The following is a 25,960-nucleotide window of genomic DNA, read 5'->3' as shown; positions in this document are numbered from 1 at the left end:
GTAGATAAATGCCATTTTCCACCATGTTGATGCCAGTCACAAACAAGCCTGTAGTGACCTTGAGAAGGCCAGCCAATTCATCACAGAAGCATTGAAGGTAGGAAACCCGGTGTGTCATCAGAAGCTTAATAGTTGGCAAGGTAATCCACACCTCTTGCACAAAAAAAAACACTTTCAAACCCCAACACGTTTCACTTTCATTTTATTACTGGTTGTGCTGTGTAACAAGCAACTCTGTGTGTGTGTGTGTGTGCACACGCGCGCGCGCGCGCCATCAGAAGCTTAATAACAAGGTAATCAACACATCTTGCAAAAAAACCCCAAAAAAACGAAGGTTATGTATATAACCACGGTTCTATGAGTTCCGGATGACCGCCAGAGGCGGTGCTTACAGCACATGGATATCCATGCACGTCAGTGCAGGTCGAGTACTTAGTAACAACAAATTCACTTGTGACCTGGGTGACGTCACCCGGTGACCCCGGGGTCGGGGTCAAAAGAGCAACGCACCCAGGAAATGTCCTCTTGGCAAAATTTCTCGTGTACACTCCGAGTGACAGCCAAGCTCTGGCGGTCATCCGGAACTCATAGAACCGTGGTTATATACATAACCTTCGTTCTATATCGTTCCTCCTGACCGCCAGAGGCGGTGCTTACAGCACATGGATGACCAATACCAACAAAGTCATGAGGAGTGCCCAACCGTCGTCAGTGCTACTGAGACGGACCTGAAGCCACCGCAGTCGCCACAGGATAATGTGGGACGACATCAAGACAATAAAACCTGGTGAAGGCGCAGCCGGATGCCCAGGAGGCCGCACTGCATACGCCTTCACACGTACCATAGGCCACATGCGAGCCAGTGCAACCTGGTCTAAAGGGCCCACGGGCTGCCAAAGTGAGAACCACAGGGGCAGCGCCAACCTGGTGGGGAAGCAAAAGGTCCAACCGCACCACCCTGTAGCCGTACCAGACGGCTCGGTACCACCTCCGGGTCCAGCCTCCATGGATGAGGCGGAACACAGGAAAAGAAGGTCAGCAACAGAGTCCTGTACGATGTCCGCAAGCGTACGCCAAGACCAAGGCGAGTGTCACCACCACGGACAAAGGCAGAGTAAGCAGCCGGAGACAATGCAGAACAGTCTGCGGCATTGGGACATGGCGCAGGCAAGACCACGTACCCATACCTCAAGAGGCCACAGCAAGCGGAGGCCAAGGGAAACGATGCAGGATGCCGGGGTCGGCACACACACACACCAACACCTGGAAGGAGTACAGCGTCACGAAGGAGCGCGTCCAATGCCGGCAAGCACGTAGGATGCCAGCAGCAGGAGACCTTGAGACGGCGGTCTAGGAGGCCGCAAGTCGAGAACGGGGCAAAGCCCACGTCATGACGGGAACGGCAACATGAGTGGAATAAAACCACATGTAAGGAACCGCAGCGCCCAGAAGGCTACACCACAGCGCAGCAAGTGGACGGACCAAAGGGGCGTCCAGGGATCGCTGGCAGCAAGCAGAGGGCCCCCCAGTATGGCTCAGACAGGGGTGCTGCGCAAGCCACAGCAATCACCGTGCCATGGTCCGGTTGGGCAAAACCTTGCCCAGTACCCCGGACACATAGGCCTGCAACCAAGAGTCAGAGAGGCAGGCCCGGGCAGGCGGGTCGGCCACAACGGCCCAGGGTGGCCGAGAGACGGCCAACAAGACATGGGGCACCGAGCACCCTGGCGTGCCGCAAACAATGTTGCATCACAACTCCCGCAGACGAACACATCCGCGCCGTGACATTGCGGCCGGGGCAGTGTGCCCCCAGGCTCAAGACCTTGCACGCAATGTTGCATCACAACTCCCGCAGACGAACACATCTGCGACGTGACATCGCGGCCGGGCCACAACGGCCCAGGGTGGGCGAGAGACAGCCAACAAGACATGGGGCACTGAGCACCCTTGCGTGCCGCACGCAATGTTGCATCACAACTCCCGCAGACGAACACATCTGCGCCGTGACATTGCGGCCGGGGCAGTGTGCCCCCAGGCTCAATACCTGAACTGGTGAGGCAAGTAGAGCGTCCAGAACCGGGTTAATACCCAGGAAGGAATCAAGGCCATAGGTGGAGGCCTCCAGTATGCCGGCCAAAATCTGATCCCCAAACCTGAGCGCAAAGCGCATACGGTCAGCCACATACGAATACGGCCAGCCACAACACACACAGAGCCCTGTAGGGGGCGTTGGTACAGAGGGAGAGGGCCGTCCGCCCGACGAAGACAGTCAGGCTCTCCGAAGCCCTGGCAGAGAGTACGCAATTCCATGGGCAGACACACCCGGAGAGAGGGCAGGGTGGCACGTGCTGCCAAGCAGCAGGTGCAGCCACCGCAATAGAAATGTGCAACAGGCCAGGCGGGAATGGCAACAGCCAGGCCCAGAGAAGGCACGAGACGACACAGGGCGCACTCGCCCGCGAGTTGCGAAACAGCCAAAGGCCCTGCAAGGTCCGAAGGACGATGCGCCAGCCATAGGGCAGTGGGCAAAAGCGGACAATAGGAGGCAGAGCGGAATCACACGCATATAGCAGCCGCAGCCGAAGTGGCGAGGGCACCAACGGCAACCACAATCAGCCCACGGTGAAGCCGCACACGGCCAAACAGGCCCCAGAGGATGACGCGTAACAGTCCAATGATAATGCAGACAAGCAAAAAATAGGGCACGGAGCGGAACCACTCCCACACAGCAGCAGCAGCCGTAGAGGCGTAGACACCAACGGCACACTCAAGGAGCCGACAGGCGGAACCGCCCACGGCCAACATGGTGAAGAGTAGCGAGCCACATAGCATGATCTGGAGCGAAGTCACTCCAACAGCGGCAGCAGCCATGACGGCGCGGGTGCCCTGGTGTGCTCAAGAAGCCAACGGGCGAAACCGGCCACTGCCAACCAAAGCCTGGATAACGACTCGTACCAGTCGCAAGGCGATGAATAAAAGCAAGCCAGGCCGCAGGACAGGGAGCTGGACCACTCACTGCAATGCAATCATGCAAACCATGCACATCCGATACCATCACAAAGGTACCAAGGCCCACACATCAGCCTGCAGCAGCCGTCAAGGCGTAAGCGCCGGTGGCATCATCAAGAGGCCCACAGGCGAAACCACCAGCGGCCAAACACCCAGGAGGACGACACTAAACAGTCGTAGGACAGAGATAACAGTAGCCAGAGCGAGATCACTCATGCACAGGACCACCACAACGTACCGTAGCTGCCATAGCTGCACAAGTGGCGACGGCGTCAAGTAGCCTTCAGGCGGAAACGCCCACAGCCAGAATGACACATTAGGACGGTGGTCAACAGCCGTAAGACAACGGAGAGAGGTAGGGAACAGCGGACGAGCGGGAACACTCACGCCGTACAGCCACGCAAGGGCACAAATTGTGCAAGCATGTAGTGCCACTGTGTAACCTATGCGCACAGAAGAACGGCAGGATGTCTGGACCCCGTCAACACACCATAGCAGGCGCAGTAGCGCACGCGTCGACGGTAGTGGAGCAGCCTACAGGGCGGAAAACACCCATGGCCAGAAAACAACTCAGGGAGGCTACGTGCAAAGGTCTGAAGATCCCGGAGGAGTGTTCAGAACAGAAGGCGTGACGGAACCCTCCACATAAAATAGGAATAGCCGCAGTGGTGGGAGCACCAGCGGGATTCACAAGTAGTTCTAGCCTCAGGCGAGATCACACAAACCCAAAGGGACGTTGTGGAGCAGACCCCAGACGATGAACAAAGTTGAACACATCGGACAGGGTGTAATCATGCACACACGGTAGAAGCAGCCCTCGTGGCGAAAACGCCATCGGCACGCACAAGCAGTCCCAGCCCCAGGCGAGATCATCCCATGGCCAAACAAAACAGTCACCAGACTGGGAATAGAGGTAACGCAGCAGCGCTGTACCAGTTACATCCTGAAACAGGGCATGCCGCTGGTATCGGCGGCAGGCAACCGGCATGGCGGCAACAGAAACCAGCTACGTCGCCGGCATGTGGTGTGCAAGCGAGAACACTGCCACCCTGTGCCCTCCGAGCAGGAGGCTAGAGGAGGGGAGGTAGAACGTCCAACACTCCAAACAGCCAACACCACGTCCACCCAGCGGCGCGCGTCAGGCGGAGGGCCCACACATGGCCCAGCAACATGCAGGCTGCACAGGCCAAGCAGGTTAAACCCCGCCACAGGCGTTCCCAGGAAGGAGGGGCACTTGTGAGGGTCGACATCCATCTCCAGGACCACCCAGCAGTCGGCGCAGCAGTGGGAAAAAACCCAACACGGTAGCCAACATGGAAGTCGGTAGGCAGCCGAGGACACTGGGCTGACAAGCAAACAATGCAACATACACACTAGGGCGAGGGCACCCCAACGGAAGTCAATAAGTAAGCCAGCAGGGAGGCGAGGACACCAGGCAGGCGAGCAAACACTGAGAAAAAACACATAGAAGGGGCGAGAGCACCCCAACGGCAGTCAAAACACATGCGTACACAAGCAGACAATGCAAAATACACACCAGGGGTGAGGGCATCCCAATGGTGGTCAGTAAGGAAGTCAGCAGGTAGGCGAGGACACAGCACTGACAAGTAAGCACTGAAAATACACAACCCAGGGGGCGAGGGCACCCCAATGGCAGCCAAAACACCTGCGTGTAAGCACACAATGCAAAATATACACCAAGGGCGAGGGCACCCCAATGGTGGACAGTAAGGAAGTCAGCAGGCAGGCGAGGACACCGCGCTGACAAGTAAGCACTGCAAATACACAACCCAGGGGGCGAGGGCACCCCAATGGCGGTCAATAATGAAGTCAGCAGTGAGGTGAAGACACTGCGCCGAGAGAACACTGCAAATACACAACACCGGGGCGAGGGCACCCCGAGTGTAGCCAACAAGGCGCCAGCAGACAGGCGAGGACACCAAGCTGACAAGCAAGCAATGACACAAACTGCACATTGCGGTTGGCACTGGGCAGGCGCTGTCCAACCAAAGCGACTCACAGCAGGGAACATAACCACAGCCAACATCACTAGGCCGTAAGAAATGCACAGCAATACAATTGCATGGCAGATACACATCACAGGGGCGGAGGCACCCCAACGAGGAGACAAGCAAACAAACGACCAGGTGACAACTGAGTGAGTACACAGGCAGTTGGCAGAATACAATAATACCATAATACTAAACATGGTAACAGAATAATAGAACGGTGCGTGGCCCAGTAGGGAGACACTAGCGTCAAGTGCAGACTAACCATGTAAACAATGGAGCTGGCATGTAGCGGTGCGAGGGCCCTTTGGCGAGAACACCGGGGCAATGCAAATTGTAGATGAACCACCGCCACGCAGACAAGGAAGCCGTAATGTCAAACGAGTACGTAAGTAACGGCAATACTAGAACTTAACAGAATGCGCCAACGCAAGCCAGCCCGTGGACAGGCACAGGCTGAAGGCGCAAGTACACTAGCGTATTACCAATAAGTTAGCAACGTTGCAACAGTTCAAATAGTTGAGCAAGGATCGAACTATAAACTGAGGAGGAGTCGTGCGCCATAACCGCTTATTAAACAAAACCAGCGGGGGAACACTGGAAACAAAGCGAGAATCAACGAAATCTGAATTAAGCAAACGACAGCGGCGCACCAACATCACGCAAACGCCATGGTCTAACAAGCAGTTCAGTCAGCCAACAGAGAGGCGACGTTAACCACAACCGCTTACCAAACAAAACAGCGGCGGGAAACACCGCTGGAAAGTTGGAACCAAGCGGCGACAGAAATAAGATATTAACAACACGGCCTACCTTCAAATGAAATGCCGGTGGAAGCCATCAGCGGCGTGAACACCGCGTCGGGGCGAGGGATACAACAGGTAGCTTAGCTCAATCGAGCGAGGACACTCGGCAATGAGGCAACGCATTACCTTTACCTCCACGCAAACATGGGACATCTGAGGAAAACGAAGGGGACCAAAGCGCAGTTTCTTGGGGGATGTAAAAACACAGCCCCAATCCCGAGGGTAACGAAACCGACAGGCGCTAGTCCAAAATCCAGTAATGTTACATTTCACAGCACTCGCGACCTGCGATGATACGCGAGAAATGAAAAGAGGACATTTCCTGGGTGCGTTGCTCTTTTGACCCCGACCCCGGGGTCACCGGGTGACGTCACCCAGGTCACAAGTGAATTTGTTGTTACTAAGTACTCGACCTGCACTGACGTGCATGGATATCCATGTGCTGTAAGCACCGCCTCTGGCGGTCAGGAGGAACGATATAGAACTCACGTTTCATTTTATTACTGGTTGTGCTGTGTACCAAGCAAGTGCGTGTGCGTGTGCGTGTGCGTGTTCGTGCGTGTGTGTGTGTGTGTGTTTCAATCAGAGTGAGGTCCAGAGGAACACAACCCTGCACATGTTAATCCACCGTCTGGAAGAGAGGGCAGCTGAGAATGGAAGGAGCCAATCAGAGCAGGTGGAGTCCAACCGGCAGCTGAAGCTCCAGGTGGATGAACTACAGAAACAACTGGAGGACAAAGATAACTCCTTAACACAAGCCAAACAGGTGTGTGTGTGCGCGTGTGTGTGTGCGTGCGTGTGTGCGCGTGTGTGTGTGTGTTAAATTTTCCTTTCCCATTTTGTAAGATGTATGGAATTAGTGGATACCGTAAATCCTCAAATATTGGCCGGGGCCTGTATTTACTCAAGTGCATCTTGGACCAGGCCATAATTGGAAGGAGGCCAGAATTAGAGACAGGCCAATATTCCTATGTAAGCAAAACAGACTACCAATGGAATGAATAAAACCATGTGTCTACCGTATTTTGAACCAATAAAATACTTGGTTCATTTACTGAAAAAGTAGGCTACAGTTACCATAATAGTTACGGTATGGTGCGAATGACTAGGAGACCATCGTCGGCCCATTTTTTACTCACGAGGCGTGTGTCCCTTCCTCCTCTGTTTGTCTTTCCCCCCCGCTCTTGCCTTGAGCTTATGGACGTGACATGCGGCAACAACATTGACGGTCGTATTCCAATATCTGCGACTGTTTCACTCCCTATTTTACTCCACTTCGCAAGGCAACCTGTTTCTTGCTGCAGCCAAATGTCGGGGAAATATACATGCAATTTCTGTCTCCGGTCCGTAGCCTGAAGCAATCTCTATGCGTACGTTACTGAAATATGAAGGTTAAGCGAGGTAGCCATATTATTGTCTAATACTGTAGCGTGCCTTCTATTTTCCTCCACTGGCAACGCATAGTAAAAGTTTGACTGCCAAATGCATTTACGACGAGGGCTCTCACAACTTTGCAACCAAGGCAAAATGTCTTTCTGTATGGGCGCGCTCTGCCTCCGGCTGTATTCCGGGCTCGTGTTGTTGCTATAGGTTACCCACACGTCTTCAGGAAAGCTGACCGAAGCGGTCGCTCTCACACAGCTGATATTAACACACTGCTCACATGTAATAACTAGTCTTTGGCGTGTGCACCGTTTGTTTTTATAGTAGCAAATGAGTCCTTTTTCGAAGTGAGGAACTATGTCTAATGTTAACCAGCTTAATGATTACAGTTTTGAGAACAACGTGAGATATCCGGTAAACGGAAAATAAATCATTGATTCTATTTTTAGACCCGGCCTGTACAAGAGACCGGCCCCAATTTACATCCGCCGACCGCGAGACCGGCCAATATTAGAATCCCGGCCAGTAATGGAATACAGGCCACAATTAGAGGATTTACGGTATATGCAGGGCTCTAAATGAGCAGCTGCCAAGCAGCCAAATGCTGGTGAAAATTCAGTTTGGCTGGTAGAAAAGACCAACGTACTAGCTACTTTGACCCACCACAGGAACTGTGTCATCTTACTTGCAGTCATTATGTATGATTTGATGGATGTACATTGACTGAGTGTGTTTGCTTATTTTCTGCAGAGTTTTGCAATCCTGACAAATGAACTGACAAACCTGCAACAGCAGCTGCAGAGCCACCAGATTAGTTGCAGGTACACACACACAGGCACACGCACACGCAAGGCAAGTTTATTTGTATAGCGCATTTCATACACAGGTGCAACTCTGTCTGCTTCACAAGCAAAAGAAAGGAAACAAGAAAGACAGAAAGAAAGAAATTAGAGTCAAAGACATTAAAAACATTAAGATAAAACATGGTAAAGAATAAAAATAAGAATGCCATATAATTTATCTAGGGGAAAGCATCTGAGAACAGCTTTGTCTTGAGTCTAGATTTAAAGCTATCAATCGTGGGTGCATTTTTTGTCATCTGGAAACTGGTTCCAAAGCTTTGCAGAATAGAAGCTAAAGGCTGCCTCTCCATATTCTCCGCACACACACACACACACACACACACACACATGCTGAATACTTCAAGCCCGCCAAAAAAACCTGGTCTTCCGACGCCAACCCAAATGTTTAAAATTCACTGCTTCCATATGTGAAATCCAGGACACATCAGGGTTGAGCTTGATTCGCTCCATTTACTTCCATTTAATTTTTTTGCGAGTTGTGACCCATGATCCGTAAGTAGAAGGTTGTGACTTTGGCACCCCAATTGAATGCTGACATCAACTGTCAAATAACCTTTGAACTTTGACCTCTGAGATCTGTGTTTCCTGCAGGACGATTCAGGAAGTGACTGATGGACTGCAGGAAGGAGAGAGCCAGGCCGATGTGGTGGTATGTAAACCCACTTGCTCTCACTCACTCTCTCTCTCTCACTCACTCTCTCTCTCTCTCTCTCTCTCTCTCTCTCTCTCTCTCTCTCGCTCTCCCATACAGTGTAATATTTCCCATGTGTTTTGCAGAAAGAGGAGGACGGTCCACTGCAGAATGTAGCATTAAAGAGGAAGAAGATGACGCAGCTGTTGCTGATGGATACCAGTGTACTCAATCTGGTATGACACACACACACGCACTGTATCTACCACTGCACATGTTCTTGCTGAACAGTTTGCCAAGTCCAGATCTGACGTGTGATTGTTGGATCATCACTGGGGTTGTGGCTTTCTTAGGCCCTTGGTATGCTTGCTGTAAGCTGTAAATTACGCGCGTCACCGCGAGCAACCGACTGCCGGAAAACGCTCGCGTGGAACTGTGCGCAGTCTTCCTTACGATTGCCCCCAGCGATTTTGGAAATATCGCACAAAACGCTCGTGTATGGATGCAGTATATGAGGCACGTGAAATTGAAATGAAATACGTATGTTAACACGTTAAAGGGACACTGTGCAGGAAATGGTCAAAAAAGTTACTGCAACTATGGTACTCGTTGAAACTGGGCTGCCTATTGCCAAATTTGATGTTTACATGAAAGTTTACTAAGTAATAAACAAATATTTTCTAGCATGGTCCAAGCACAGTCATTTTTGCAGCTAAAAATTACTATTTTTGGAAATTCAAAATGGCGGACCATGGAGAAGATCCCCCTTTTCATGTATGAAAAGTGCAATTTTTCCAGTCATAATGAATACTTTGAAAATGATGCTGGTGGTAAGTATTCATGAAAAAGGTAACATTAGTGAATTGGCAGCATGAATTCTGGAAATAAACAACTACAAATCTCACACAGTGTCCCTTTAATGCACGAATCGTGCTTGCGCTCGCGTATTCTGCAGCAAGCGTACAGAGGGCCTTAGACTGTCTTGACACCTAAGTGTCATACTCAGAGCCCATGGTGGTGGATACACCAGAGGCCTTCTTTCAAATGAAACCTAGACTACCGCCAGTTGGTGTGGAAGGACAGATATGTTTCCATGTATTTTGGCCACCGCTGGTAAAAATCGCTTCAGTCCCGCGATTCTTCCACCGCTTTGGTGTGAAATCGGCCTTAGTGTCGTAGTCAGAGCCCATGGTGGTGGATACTCCAGAGGTCTGGGTTCAATAGAAACTGAGATATGAGTTAATCTTCTTTTGTTCCCCTTTGATTTTGCTAGTTGGAAAACAAATGCTTTCTGACCAATACGTTTGTTACAATCCTGTGCACTTAACTGAACTGTTCTACCAAACAAGACCATTTGTGCTTTTAGTTGTTGTTGATCTGTTATTGATTTTGTCCTGTAGATGAAACTGACTCTGCCCCAGAACAGATCACCTCCTCATCTGCAGACATTAAAGCTGAACCAGTACAGGTAGAGTGACTGTTCACTTTTACTGAAGTTATTATGAGACCAGTTTTATATGAAACTAGAAATGCACTCAGAGTGCAGACCTAAGGGAGCTGTTTGATAGAACATTTGACAGTTACACCCTATTTTGTTCAAGTCTTTCTGCCTTCTTCGTTATCCTGCTGATAGACAAACAGACAAACCAACGCAACCAAAAACATAACGTCCTTGGCGGACATAATAAAGCGTACATTTTTGAAATGGTTGTTTGTAGGTATCCAAAGATACTGCTACTGCTATTAGTCCAACACTTCTTCGATACACATACTCATGTCGATACCATACGGTACACTGATTCTGTTTTCCCCTGTCCTCCATTGAAGACAAAAGGCATAAACTGTGGGTGCGTTCCAATATGCAACCTTGCGTCCTCCAGTTGTGCTTGTGGCCTCGTAATATGTCATGATGACATCACTAACAACAGCATTGTATTTCAATATCTTGCAAGAGCTCAATTGTAAAGTAAATTTCTCATTTGCAAACTGGATGGTGAATGAAGAATAGTCCCCCAAAAACTTAATTGTTTTCTCCACAGAGGAGGGGCCAGGAGGCGGGGCGAGGCCACAAGCACAAGTGGAGGACGCAAGGTCGCATATTGGAACGCACCCTGTATCTCAAAGTCAAGGTCTAGGACGTGAAACGCCCAGTGATTGGATACTCAGTGGAGTTCACCAAAAAAATATCCAATCACTGAACGTTTCACGTCCTACCAAGGCCAGGATCCTTGACTTTGAGATACAGCCGTAGTGTGAATGAAATGACCTGAGATTACAAGGAGAATATTAAAGCATTAGTTACTGAAACTGTTTGAAAATGACCACTTCCTGTTTCCTGTCCTTCATTGCCGGGCTATAGGGAGAGGATGAAAAATCAGACCTGGCTCCAGTCGTCAGCTCAGACCTGGCTCCAGTCCTCAGCTCAGACGTGGCTCCAGTCCTCAGCTCAGACCTGGCTCCAGTCGTCAGTTCTGCAATGAGCCAGTTCCTTCCAGATCCACCGTCCTTGGTCAAGTGCAGGAGGTTATCAGTGCAAGTGGTCGATTGCTGTGCAACACAAGGCCAGCAAAAAACACAAGACCGCAAGAATAACACAGATGGAGAAAACTCAAAAACTGGTAAGAACTCACTCACTCACTCATTCACTCATTCACACACAGAAACATCCTGGAAGGTGTCTTGTGTCTTGTTTCTTATTTGGTGGCAATGACCACATTGATACAGCCATGATTACCTTTTATTTAAACATCTGTAGTTTGAATCTTGAGTAAAATCTCAATATCATTCATGTACAGTTTTTAATCAGGGGATGTATGTATATATCTGTGCAGGGATACCTAATATGAAGATTTCCAATTGTGTTGTGTTTATGGTGCAGGAACAGAAGGAGAATTCCAGCCTGCCTTGTCATCTGCCCTCCCAGAGACTACATTGGAGAAGCATCTCTGTTCTGGTGTTGACAAGAGCTTCAGTAACGTGAAAACTCTAAAAGCACACAAGCAAACCAATCAAGGAAAGCCACCTCATTGCTCTGTCTTCGCAAAACCTTTCGCCACAAAGAGGTGTTTGAAGAAGCGCCAGCGCATTGAAGATGGAGAGGACCCCAACCAGTGCAGACAGTGTGGGAAAGGTTTTAGTGCATCAACACAACTTAAACGACATCAGCTTACACATACAAAAGAGAAACTCCATCAATGCAAACAGTGTGGAAAATGTTTTTCACGGGCAGATACTCTCAATCTACACCAGCTCACTCACACCGGACAGAAACCCCATCAATGTGAAGAGTGCGGCAAATGTTTTACAGTGGCAGGGAGCCTCAGACTACACCAGCTCACTCACACCGGACAGACACCCCATCAATGTGGACAGTGTGGTAAAAGGTTTACACAGGCAGGGAGCCTCAGAGTACACCAGCTCATTCACACCGGACAGAAACCCCATCAATGTGGACAGTGCGGGAAAAGGTTTAGACACGCGTGGAACCTCAAAGCACACCAGCTCACTCACACAGGAGAGAGGCCATACAGCTGTGAACAGTGTGGTAAATGTTTCACCCAGACAGGGAGTCTCAAAGCACACCAGCGTATTCACTCTGGAGAGAGGCCATACAGCTGTGGTCAGTGTGGTAAATGTTTTACAGAATCAGGGAATCTCAAACGACACCAGCTCATTCACACCGGACAGAAACTCCATCAATGTAGACAGTGCGGGAAAAGGTATACACAGGTGTGTAAGCTCAAAGCACACCAGCTCACTCACACAGGAGAGAGGCCATACAGCTGTGAACAGTGTGGTAAATGTTTTACACAGACGGGGCACCTCAAAGTACACCAGCTCATTCACACCGGACAGAAACTCCATCAATGTGGACAGTGCGGGAAAAGGTTTACACACGCGTGTAATCTCAAAGCACACCAGCGTATTCACTCTGGAGAGAGGCCATACAGCTGTGGTCAGTGTGGTAAATGTTTTACAGAATCAGGGAATCTCAAACGACACCAGCTCATTCACACCGGACAGAAACTCCATCAATGTAGACAGTGCGGGAAAAGGTATACACAAGCGGTGCACCTCAAAGTACACCAGCTCACTCACACTGGAGAGAGGCCATACAGCTGTGGACAGTGTGGTACATGTTTTACAGAATCAGGGCATCTCAAACAACACCAGCTCATTCACACAGGAGAGAGGCCCCATCAATGCAAACAGTGTGAGATGAGTTTTCAGTACCCAGAAGCACTTAGACGACACCAGCTTACACACACATGAGAGAAATCCTACCATTGCACATACATGAGTGAAACCCTACCACTGCACATAAATGAGAGAAACCCCCCCGTCAGTGCAAACAGCATACGGCGAGCTCTGTTCCCAGACTCACTCCAACGGTACCATCTTAAGCACACAAGAGAGAAAGCTCATCGATGTGAACAATAGCAATAGCTGCCTTCGTTCCTTTTCTTGGATTCTTGTTTCTAATTTTGTAGCAATGTTCACATTGATACAGCCATGATTACCTTTTGTCATAACATGATCAACGCACCTACACCCAGCACACGGCTAAAAGTTTAAGATCTTTTTTCTTTTTATTCTGGTTCCTGCATTGTTTTTCTTTCAATCTATAGATGGGTTTCATATTCACAGTGCGCCTGCACACACCAACACGGGGCAGAAAGTTATCAATGACAATAGCAAACATTACGAGGTCCTGTTTCAATCTATTGTGTATTACTTGTTGTCTACTAATCGCTCTTTTGTGAACAAAAACAGCTGGTAGACACGGCACATTCCCAATCGTAATATTACGCGTTGAACATGGAATCTTGACCTAGAAGAAGGCAACAACAAAAAAAAGTCCAAGAAAGCTCTTATTTTTCACCCTGGATAAACCATTTACAACCGTGACAATCAGGGAGCAATGGGGCAAGTGGCAACCCTAGTCTGCATGCCACTGATCTGGACTACACAACACCCACACATGCAAACAGATGCACACCGTACATGTACTGTACACAGTATAGACGCAGACATGCAAATAGACATACTGTACACGCAGACACACACACACAGTACACACATGCAAACAGATGCATACCGTACATGTACAGTACATATAGACTACGTGTACATGGCACTGATCTGGCCTATAGTAGACACACACACGCTAAACATAGAGTAGACGTGCACTTGCATTCTGCCCTGTCTAGGACTCCCTCTGGTGGAGAGTATTGGGTGTTTCTAAGATGCTCCAGGTCTAGAACCTTCTCATAGCGTTAACACACACACACACACACACACACACACACACACACACACACACACACACACGACTGACAAGGAAAGCCAGAGCAAGAGGTGGTAGGTGGGTGAAAGACATGGCTAAACATAGACTAGAGTCCCACAATGTCTTTGTCTGTCCTCCAACAGGTATCGAATTAAACAGCACACCCCCCTTGTACCTACAGTACAATGTATATGTGCTTGTCTCTGAGCACAACAATACAGGCGTTTTCTTTTCTTTGTTTCAAAGTTGATCATGTTACTCAGTAATGATAATGTTGTTCCCTGTTGTTATTGACCACCTCCAACTGTACTGTACCCCGTACCTGGTGAATGTTCAGGGGACACATGCTGCTGTCCGTGGCACTGAAACCCTTCATTTTCAAATCTATTATTGGAATTATGCGCAAAAGTATATTTTCACGTTTTTTTTTTTTAAATACATTTTTCCATGTGTAGATTCTCTCTTGTACAGGTAAATTGTTCATAAAGAGTAAAGATGTAAGCAGGCAATCTGTGTTTATATTCAGAGCCATTTATTTAGGCAAAAACTTATTTTCAACATTCTTTTTCAGGTTGACACCCATGGTATGAAAAACATTGGGAAGGAATGAGGAATATTGCTGACTAAAACTCCCAACTTCAACAGTAGAGAAACGCAGTAAATTAGAAATAAAATAGGACATGACATGCAAAGGACAGAGAACACAGTATCATGAGTAGAGACACAAACGCCCCTTTCAGAAACATTGTTTTCCAGTTACCTCGCGTACCAGGCCACATACCAGTTGAGGTACTATACTCCTCATACTAGTTCACTTAGGGCACATACCAGTTGAAGTACTATACTCCTCATAGTAGTTCACTTAGGGCACATACCAGTTGAAGTACTATACTCCTCATACTAGTTCACTTAGGGCACATACCAGTTGAAGTACTATACTCCTCATAGTAGTTCACTTAGGGCACATACCAGTTGAAGTACTATACTCCTCATACTAGTTAACTTAGGCCACATACCAGTTGAAGTACTATACTCCTCATACTAGTTCACTTAGGCACATACCAGTTGAAGTCCTATACTCCTCATAGTAGTTCACTTAGGCCACATACCAGTTGAAGTACTATACTCCTCATAGTAGTTCACTTAGGGCACATACCAGTTGAAGAACTATACTCCTCATACTAGTTCACTTAGGCCAAATACCAGTTGAAGTACTCCTCATAGTAGTTCACTTAGGGCACATACCAGTTGAAGTACTATACTCCTCATACTAGTTCACTTAGGGCACATACCAGTTGAAGTACTACAGTATATCACGAAAGTGAATACACCCCTCACAGTTTTGCAGATTTTTGAGTATATCTTTTCATAGGAAAGCATTACAGACATTTCACTTTGACACAATGATTAGTGACCTTTTAACAACATATTTAACCGCTTAAATTTCTTGTTCACTCAGAAAGAAACAAAATACAGCCATTAATGTTTGAACATGTACTCACAAAAGTGAGTACACCCCAGATTAAAATCTGGTAGAGAAGGGGCTATGTTGGCTCGAATCGTCTCAAAATGAAACAAAATGAAAAGGGATGACAAGGGAGGTCATCAGTGTGCGTTTCAACCTTTCTTTGCATTGAACTTTTAAATTTGAGTCTGCATCTGGCTTAAATAGATTGGTGTGAGATTTGAATGCAATCCTATGGAGAATATCATGATCTGCTTCAGTAGTCACAGTGCATGTTGACATGCATGTTTCTTTTAGGTGTATTTCAGATTGCCAATGTTGACGGCATTCATGCATCCCCAAACCATGTCAGTCCCACTACCATGCTTGGCTTATGAGAGGATACACCTTTTTTGTAAAACTCACTTGTTTACCACCACACATGCTTGACACCATCTAAAGCAAATTTGTTTATCTTGGTCTCTTCAGATCACACGACATGGTTCCAGTGATCGATATCCTTGGTCTGTTCATCTCTCTTGAGACCAAGATAAACAAATTTGCTTTAGATGGTGTCAAGCATGTGTGGTGGTAAACAAGTGAGTTTTACAAAAAAAGGTGTATCCTCTCATAAGCCAAGCATGGTAGTGGGACTGACATGGTTTGGGGATGCATGAATGCTGTCAACATTGGCAATCTGAAATAGACCTAAAAGAAACATACATGTCAACATGCACTGTGACTACTGAAGCAGATCATGATATTCTCCATAGGATTGCATTCAAATCTCACACCAATCTATTTAAGCCAGATGCAGACTCAAAATGTAAAGGTTCAATGCAAAGAAAGTTTGAAACGCACACTGATGACCTCCCTTGTCATTCCTTTTCATTTCGAGACGATTCGAGCCAACACAGCCCCTTCTCTACCGGATTTTAATCTGGGGTGTACTCATTTTTGTGAGTACATGTTCAAACATTAATGGCTGTATTTTGTTTTTTTCTGAGTGAAAAAGAAATTTAAGCGGCTAAATATGTTGTTAAAAGGTCACTAATCATTGTGTCAAAGTGAAATTTCTGTAATGCTTTCCTGTGAAAAGATATACTCAAAAATCTGCAAAACTTTGAGGGGTGTACTCACTTTCGTGATATACTGTATACTCCTCATAGTAGTTCACTTAGGGCACATACCAGTTGAAGTACTCCTCATAGTAGTTCACCCAGGGGGTCCAACGACAGCTGTGGTGGTAATGGCCAGGGGCTCTGCAACACCTCCTGACACAAAACAAAATGGAGGACAGGTGATTACATCAGAAGATGTGGCGTATGTATACAGTTTAGTTGGAGCCATGCGCCTCTACACTATGTATATGCTTCTGCACAGACATTTTTCAGTTTCAGGTTCTAACTGATCATATACCTCCTTTAGTAATTTGGTTCCTTATTACAGAGCTAGAATATGCTGAAATGTAATTTTGAGAGAGTAAATAAATACAGATAACATTCTGGCAAAGTGAATTCACTGACTGTGTGTGAGGTTTGAGGTCTGATGGTTGATATTATTAAAAGTGTTTCAGGTCAATGTCTGGACTGAAAAGGACTGGGAGAAAAACGGTTTTCTTCTGCGGCCCTGGTAGGATTGCTATGGTAACAAAGGTTATGGTTGTCTTTTTGTGTTGCAGAGACTATACTAATACACTTCACTTCACCTCTAATTATTCTATTGTATGTTTTCATAATGCTGTAGGCCTACAGTAGTTTTGTGATTTTTTTTCCAGTACTTAGTGTTGTTGTTGTTGTTGTTATTATTATTATTATTATTATTATTATTATTATTATTATTATTATTATCATCACTGAAATCAACTTTCTTCATCACCAGCCAATAGTGGATGTTAGTATTAGGCCTACTAACTTTAGCTTTTTTTTACTTTCATTACTAGCCAAATACAGTCTCACGAATGTGTCAAATCTTTTCTACTAGTCAAAGTGAAATATCACCAACATTTGGCTAGTTGACATACAGCATTATTATTATTATTCATTTGGAGTGGAGCGGTCCTTGGAGTTTCCAGCAGGAGGCGCTAAACACTGGGAAAACGTATCCCGGACCAGCGCATGTGGATTGATTCGTAGAAGAAGCAAACGCGCAGACAGAGGAAACTTCACAAGCAAGTCCTGTAACACACGAGACCTACAGGTAAAACAATTACAAACGGTACATTGTTTTTCCCCACGTTATGCTCACTTTCATGATAGGCTACCGTTTTGTGTCTTCAGTCCCAGCCAATGATACAGTAAAGTAAGTAACTTATGTAGACCTCCTTGGTCCCAGCTGCAACATACTCCGATGAAACGCGGGTGAAATCCGCCTTACTGTAGCCTAGTCTGGTGGTCCACGGTCACTGTCCACGTTCTGGGATGAAATTAGATTGTGATGTAACTGAGAGAGCGGGCTAAATGTGTTCCGAACAGTACAAGGAAACGGAAATTTGGTGCTACGATATACTGTGCTAATGCTATGTTCAGGTAGCCTAATTTCCAAGGTATTCAACCATAACCATTTTTTTTAGCGCCCTGACTCGATGTCTTGAAGTCCCAGCCCAAGACGCATTACGTTAAAGTATACACCAATGGAGTATGAGGTGAGTGGAGATGAATTATTATCCCACCCCTTGTCGAGTGAATGGAAGTCAGCTGACTCCCTGAGAAAGAATAATTAACCTCAGAATTAACACCACAAATGTAGTCACGTTTTTGACAGGCCATTCTACAGGTCCCGGCAGCATAGGCCTACCGGTATTATGAAAAAGTTGATTTCCATAACTCCATCAATAATGATTAATTTTTATGGGTTATAGATGAATTGCCCACATTTTCAACTATTCCAATCATTCATGTCATGTGTTTATTTATTTATTAATTGTACACATTTTGGCCTTCCAGCAGCGCCACAAAACTATGAATTGAGGAATTATATGGGATCATCTATGACCAGGGGCAGAGCTATAGAGAGAGCGAGCAGGGCACCTGCCCCGGGGCCCAGGCCCTCCCGTATTGGTGGTGGGGGACTTATTGTGGGCTTGGCAAGCTGTGTAGGGGGGCCTAGAAGTGTCTTGCCCAGGGGCCCTGTGTGCAATTGTTCCACCTCATCTATAGGCCTACAAATGTACCTGACGCATGAAACATTGGATTGGTATAGAAATGGTTTTCCTGCAATATTAGATTTAAAGGGACACTGTGCTGGAAATGGTCAAAAAGGGTACTCCAACTATGCTGCTCATTGAAACTGGGTTGCCTATTGCCAAATTTGATCTTTTCATGAAAGTTTACTAAGTAATAAACTAATATTTTATACTATGGATGAAGTACAGTCAGTTTTACAGCTAAAAATGGCTATTTCTGGAAATTCAAAATGGCGGACCATGGAGAAGATCCCCCCTTTTCATGTATGAAAAGTGCCATTTTTCCAGTCATAATGAACACTTTGAATTTGATGGTGGTGGTAAATATTCATGAAAAAGGTAACATTGGGGAATGGGTAGCATGGATTCTGGAAATAAACAAGACAAAAATCCTTAAATGAATAAATGTGACAACCAACCCCAATATCTACCTATATGCATTTGATTGTAGATAAATGCCATTTTCCACCATGTTGATGCCAGTCACAAACAAGCCTGTAGTGACCTTGAGAAGGCCAGCCAATTCATCACAGAAGCATTGAAGGTAGGAAACCCTGTGTGTCATCAGAAACTAAATAGCTGGCAAGGTAATCCACACATCTTGCACAAAAAAACACTTTCAAACCCCAACACTTTTCACTTTCATTTTATTACTGGTTGTGCTGTGTAACAAGCAACTCTGTGTGTGTGTGCATGCTTGAGTGCGTGTTTGTGTGTGTGTGTGCGCATGCGTGTGTGTTTCAATCAGAGTGAGGTCCAGAGGAACACAACTCTGTGCAGGTTAATCCATCGTCTGGAAGAAAGGGCAGCTGAGAATGGAAGGAGCCAATCAGAGCAGGTGGAGTCAAACCGGCAGCTGAAGCTCCAGGTGGATGAACTACAGAAAAAACTGGAGGAGAAAGACGACTCTTTAACACAAGCCGAGCAGGTGTGTGTGTGTGCGTGTGCGTGTGCGTGCGTGTGCGTGAGTGAGAATGATATGAAGATAAATATGATAACTGCCACTGTGGGCCCTAAAATGGGTCCATTTTACTTCAAACCAACTGCAACATTGTCCTTTTCCATTTCGTAAGATATATGGAATTAATGGATATATATGGAATGTAGAAATGAGCTGCTAGTGTGTTGTCCCAGTTGAAAAACAACACATTTCCCCTCATTTAACCCATTTTCGTTTTTTTGAGGACCTAGCTTTTAAATGTAACTTATTTCATGTTTGTATGTGCTTCGGAGGCTGAGATATTTAGGATTTAATAGGCAGAGGGCACCCTTTCCCAAAAAGGGCTTAGGCTAGAATGAGTTAAACACAGGTAAAAAAATAAATAAGAGAGAATGGGAGGAACTGTGTTATCATACAGTCATTATGTATGATTTGATGGATGTACATTGACTGAGTGTGTTATTTTCTGCAGAGTATTGCAATCCTGACGAATAAACTGACGGACCTGCAACAGCAGCTGCAGAGCCACCAGAGTAGTTGCAGGTACACACACGACACTGCTCGCCTTCAGCTACGGTTCACTTCAAATATGTGAGACGCATGTAGTCTATCTTCTCTTCTCTTGCTCAAAAAACAAAAATGTATTTTCTAGTCTGCCGAAAACAACTGGTCTTCCGATGGCAACCCAAATGTTTAAAATTCACTGCTGCCATGTGTGAAATCCAGGACACATCAATCAATCAGGGTTGAGCTTGATTCACTCAATTTACTTCCATTTAAAGTTGTTAGAGTTATGACCCATGATCAGTAAGAAGAAGGGTGTGACTTTGGCACCCCATTGAACGCTGACATCAACTGTCAAATAACATTTGAACTTTGACCTCAGAGATCTGTGTTTCCTGCAGGACGATTCAGGAAGTGACTGATGGACTGCAGGAAGGAGAGAGCCAGGCCGATGTGGTGGTATGTAAACCCACTTGCTCTCTCTCTCTCCATCTCTCTCTCTCTCTCTCGCTCTCTCGCTTCCTTTCTCCCTCTCTCTCTCTCTCTCTCTCGCTCACTCACTCACACATACACACACAGTAATATTTCCCATGTATTTTGCAGAAAGAGGAGGACGGTCCACTGCAGAATGTAGACATCTGCATCAAAGAGGAACAAGATGACGCTGCTGTTGCTCATGGATACCAGTGTACTCAATCTGGTATGACACACATACACCACACACACACATCTTCTTGCTGAACAGTTTGCCAAGTCCAGATCTGACGTGTCCAGAACTGCCGGAAAACACTCGCGTGGAACTTCCTTGCGCTCGTCCCCAGAGATTTTGAAGATATCGCATGAAACGCACGTGTATGGATGCAGTATCTGATGCGCGTGAAATTGAAATGCAATACGCATGTTAATAACACGTTCATGCACGAATCGTGCTTGCGCTCGCGTATTCTGCAGCAAGCGTACCGAGGGCCTTAGACTGTCTTGACACCTAAGTGTCATACTCAGAGCCCATGGTGGTGGATACACCAGAGGCCTTCTTTCAAATGAAACCTAGACTACCGCCGGTTGGTGTGGAAGGAGAGATATGTTTCCATGTATTTTCACCACCGCCGGTAAAAAGCGATTCCGTCCCACGATGTTTCCACCGCTTTGCTTTGAAAGTGACCTTAGTGTCGTAGTCAGAGCCCATGGTGGTGGATACTCCAGAGGTCTGGGTTCAATAGAAACTGAGATATGAGTTCATCTTCTTTTGTTCCCCTTTGATTTTGCTAGTCGGAAAACAAATGTTTGCTGACCAATAGACGTTTGTTACAATCTTGTGCACTTAACTGAACTGTTCTGCCAAACAAGACCATTTGTGCTTTTAATTGTTGTTGATCTGTTTTTGATTTGTCCTGTAGATGAAACTGACTCTGCCCCAGAACAGATCACCGCCTCATCTGCAGACATTAAAGCTGAACCAGTACAGGTAGAGTGACTGTTCACTGTTACTGAAGTTATTATGAGACCAGTTTTATATGTAACTATGCACTCAGAGAGTGCAGACCTCCGTCAAGGAAGCTGTTTGATAGAACATTTGACAATGTTACACCCTATTTTTCCAAGTCTTTCTGCCTTCTTCGTTATCCTGCTGATAGACAAACAGACAAACCAACGCAACCAAAAACATAACGTCCTTGGCGGACATAATAAAGTGGACATTTTTGAAATGGTTGTTTGTAGGTATCCAAAGATACTGCTACTGCTATTAGCCCAACACTTCTTCGATACACATACTCATGTCAATACCATACGGTACACTGATTCTGTTTACCCCCTGTCCTCCATTAACGGTACACTGATTCTGTACGGTACACTGATCCTCGTACCAGGAAGTAATATGTCATGATGACATCACTAACAACAGCATTATATTTCAATATCTTGCAAGAGCTCAATTGTAAAGTAAATTTCTCATTTGCAAACTGGATGGTGAATGAAGAATAGTCCCCCAAACACTTTATTGTTTTCTCCACAGAGGAGGGGCCTGGAGGCGGGGCGAGACCCCAAGCAAATGTGGAGGACGCAAAGTTGCATATTGGAACGCACCCTGTATCTCAAAGTCAAGGTCTAGGACGTGAAACGCCCAGTAATTGGATACTCAGTGGAGTTCACCAAAAGAATATCCAATCACTGAACGTTTCACGTCCTAGCAAGGCCAGGATCCTTGACTTTGAGATACAGCCATAGTGTGAATGAAATGACCTGAGATTACAAGGAGAATATTAACGCATTAGTTACTGAAACTGTTTGAAAATGACCAATTCCTGTCCTTCATTGTCGGGCATTAGGAAGAAGATGAAAAATCAGACGTGGCTCCAGTCGTCAGTTCAGACACAGCTCCAGTCGTCAGTTCAGACGTGGCTCCAGTGGTCAGCTCAGACCTGGCTCCAGTCGTCAGCTCAGACGTGGCTCCAGTCGTCAGTTCTGCTATGAGCCAGTTCCCTCCAGATCCACTGTCCTTGGTGAAGTACAGGAGGTTATCAGTGCAAGTGGTCGATTGCTGTGCAACACAAGGTCTCCAAAAAAATAAAGACCACAAGAATAACACGGATGGAGAAAACCCCAAAACTGGTAAGAACTCACTCACTCAATCACTCACTCACTCACTCACACACAGAAACATCCTGGAAGGTGTCTTGTGTCTTGTTTCTTATTTGGTGGCAATGACCACATCGATACAGCCATGATTACCTTTTATTTAAGCATCTGTAGATTGAATCTTGAGTAAAATCTTAATATCATTATGTACAGTTTTTAATCAGGGGATGTATGTATATATCTGTGCAGGGATACATAATATGAAGATTTCCAATTGTGTTGTGTTTATGGTGCAGGAACAGAAGGAGAATTCCAGCCTGCCTTGTCATCTGCCCTCCCAGAGACTACATTGGAGAAGCATCTCTGTTCTGGTGTTGACAAGAGCTTCAGTAACCTGAAAACTCTAAAAGCACACCAGCAAATCCATCAAGGGAAACCACCTCATTTTTCTGTCATCGCAAAACCTTCTGCTACAAAGAGGAGTTTGAAGAAGCGCCAGCGCATTGAAGATGGAGGCGACCCCAATCAGTGCAGACAGTGTGGGAAAGGTTTTAGTACATCAACACAACTTAAACGACATCAGCTTACACATACAGCAGAGAAACCCCATCAATGCAAACAGTGTGGGAAATGTTTTTCACGGGCAGATACTCTCAAACTGCACCAGCTCATTCACACCGGACAGAAGCCCCATCAATGTGGACAGTGTGGGAAATGTTTTTCATCAGCAGATTATCTCAAACGACACCAGCTCACACACACCGGACGGAGACCCCATCAATGTGAAGAATGCGGCAAATGTTTTATCCAGACGGTGCACCTCAAAGCACACCAGCTCATTCACTCTGGAGAGAGGCCATACAGCTGTGAACAGTGTGGTAAATGTTTTACACAGGCAGGGAGCCTCGGACTACACCAACTTACACACAACGGACAGAAAGCCCATCAATGTGAACAGTGTGGTAAATGTTTTACCCAGGTGTGGAATCTCAAAGTACACCAGCTCATTCACACAGGAGAGAGGCCATACAGCTGTGGACAGTGTGGTAAATGTTTTACAGAATCAGGGAGTCTCAAAGCACACCAGCTCATTCACACTGGACAGAAAGCCCATCCATGTGGACAGTGCGGGAAAAGGTTTACACACGCGGGGCACCTCAAAGCACACCAGCTCACTCACACAGGAGAGAAACCATACAGCTGTGAACAGTGTGGTAAATGTTTCACGCAGACAGGGAATCTCAAAGCACACCAGCTTATTCACTCTGGAAAGAAGCCATACAGCTGTGGTCAGTGTGGTAAATGTTTTACAGGATCATGGAATCTCAAAGCACACCAGCTCATTCACACTGGACAGAAAGCTCATCTCTGCAAACACTGTGAGAGAAGTTTTCAGCGCCCAGAAGCACTTAGACGACACCAGCTTACACATACATGAGAGAAACCCTACCACTGCACATACATGAGTGAAACCCTACCACTGCACATACATGAGAGAAACCCCCCCCCGTCAGTGCAAACAGCATACGAGCTCTGCTCCCAGACTCACTCCAACGGCAACATCTTAAGTATACAAGACCGTAAGCCCATCGATGTGAACAATAGCAATAGCTCCCTTCGTTCCTGTTCTTGGAGTCTTGTTTCCAATTTTGTAGCAATGTTCAGCCATGAATACCTTCTGTCATAACATGATTAACGCACCTACGCCCTGTTCAAGTTTTTGCACACGACTAAGAGTTTAAGATCTTTTTTAGATGCGTCCCTATAACAGGGTCTGTCTGTCCGTCCGTCCGTCCGTCTGAAACGCTTTCATTAAATTTCCGTCCGTCTGAAACGCTTTCATTCAATTGTTGTCCGTCTGAAACGCTGTCTTTAAATTGTTCCTTCCTGTGGCCACCAGGCGGCAGACTACGGAGCGAATGCGTGCAAGCATAGCCTTTCTATACTAAACCGGATGCTAACGTTGGCGAAAAGTAGCCTAGCCACAGGCTAACTGACAAACGTGAGGCCAACAACTCAGCCGATCGTGATGTACGCCACAAATAGACCAATCGACCTCATATTTAGACACTACAATGTTGATTTCTGCCTTCGATTTTCATCAGTTAAGAAATCTAGCGTCGGATTAACACATTATTAAGGTAGTAAAGCGAGTTGCCGCCATGTTTGTTTTCCAGAATCACCCGGGTAGAGAGCTCACGTGCAGCATTCTGGGTAATTGAGTTTCACGTTATTAATGCACAAAATGCGTGTTTTTAAAAATAATGCTGCAGTGAGTTTAAAAAATCAAACCAACTGCCATTTGGAAGGGCAATGGTGCTTTTCGTTGCGCTCAGAGAGAGTACAGGAGAGAACGCGTCTTTCGTAATTGCTTTGCAGTCGTGTGCATTTGATAAACTCTGGCACGGAAGTTCACTGCTTTGTGCCTTGACGGTGAAGCTGGTATTGAAAAAAAGTCCATAATTCACCTAAAGGTTCAACCCATAAGCGCATGATTCACCCAAACGGTTTTATTTATTTATTATTTGTCGATGTTTAGATTCTTTCCCACATGCACATAATTCTGAAATGGCGTGATACTAAAGGTTGTTAGGCCTAATAAATGTCTGGTAATTTGTAATGTAGCCTACTTCATCTAGGCTATGTGAAATTTCAAATCATAGCCTATGGTTCTTTTCCAAATCCAAGAATGATGATAAGCTTATTATACCCTAAACTGCAAAAAATGAAGCCATGTCTCGCCATTTTGCTGCCTTGCTGCCTGCCACAATATTTGGAGTGTCCATGATGACCAATAAACAAAAAGTACATCCTCGGGGGGCGTTGACAGGCTAGGAGGAGGCCAGGGGGGCGTTTGGGGGGAAAATGGCATAGTTGGAACTGGCATAGAGGGACGCATCTGTTGTCCGCCTGTCGGCCTTGTTTTGTTTTTATTCTGGTTCTTGCATTGTTTTTCTTTCATCTATAGATGGGTACCATATTCACAGTCTGCCTGCACACACCAACACGGGGCAGAAAGTTATCTATCACGATAGAAAACATTACGAAGCCCTGTTTCAATCTATTGTGTATTACTTGTAGTCTACTAATAGCTCTTTTGTGAACAAAAGCAGCTGGTAGACACAGCACATTCCCAATCGTAATATTACGCGTTGATCATGAAAAAGGCAACAGCAAAAAAAATCCAAGAAAGCTCTTACCTACCACTGCACATACATGAGAGAAAACATTAGAAAACATTACGAGGTCCTGTTTCAATCTATTGTGTATTACTTGTAGTCTAATAATAGCTCTTTTGTGAACAAAAACAGCTGGTAGACACA

The 25,960-nt window shown here is 46.2% G+C and overlaps 2 protein-coding genes across 2 annotated transcripts; both read left to right on the top strand.

Moving 5' to 3' along the window:
- The first annotated feature begins 5,842 nt into the window (after window positions 1–5,842).
- On the top strand, window positions 5,843–14,010 carry LOC134464300 (zinc finger protein 883-like). The gene is made up of 7 exons (XM_063217769.1): window positions 5,843–5,899; window positions 6,411–6,590; window positions 8,662–8,674; window positions 8,848–8,937; window positions 10,102–10,169; window positions 11,061–11,319; window positions 11,580–14,010. Exons 1-7 carry the CDS (start codon window positions 5,843–5,845, stop codon window positions 12,971–12,973), a joined length of 2,061 nt encoding a protein of 686 aa, XP_063073839.1. The 3' UTR covers window positions 12,974–14,010.
- Window positions 14,011–17,501: 3,491 nt separating this feature from the next.
- On the top strand, window positions 17,502–24,454 carry LOC134464299 (zinc finger protein 829-like). Its single transcript, XM_063217768.1, has 11 exons — window positions 17,502–17,631; window positions 18,005–18,076; window positions 19,068–19,160; window positions 19,365–19,544; window positions 20,029–20,099; window positions 20,462–20,519; window positions 20,664–20,760; window positions 21,458–21,525; window positions 22,388–22,670; window positions 22,934–23,324; window positions 23,493–24,454. Exons 2-11 carry the CDS (start codon window positions 18,065–18,067, stop codon window positions 24,073–24,075), a joined length of 1,836 nt encoding a protein of 611 aa, XP_063073838.1. The 5' UTR covers window positions 17,502–17,631; window positions 18,005–18,064; the 3' UTR covers window positions 24,076–24,454.
- Window positions 24,455–25,960: the final 1,506 nt, after the last annotated feature.

The sequence above is a fragment of the Engraulis encrasicolus genome, chromosome 15, assembly GCF_034702125.1.
Source record: "Engraulis encrasicolus isolate BLACKSEA-1 chromosome 15, IST_EnEncr_1.0, whole genome shotgun sequence".
NCBI classification, from domain to species: domain Eukaryota; kingdom Metazoa; phylum Chordata; class Actinopteri; order Clupeiformes; family Engraulidae; genus Engraulis; species Engraulis encrasicolus.
This window is presented reverse-complemented; position numbering and strand designations above follow the sequence as displayed.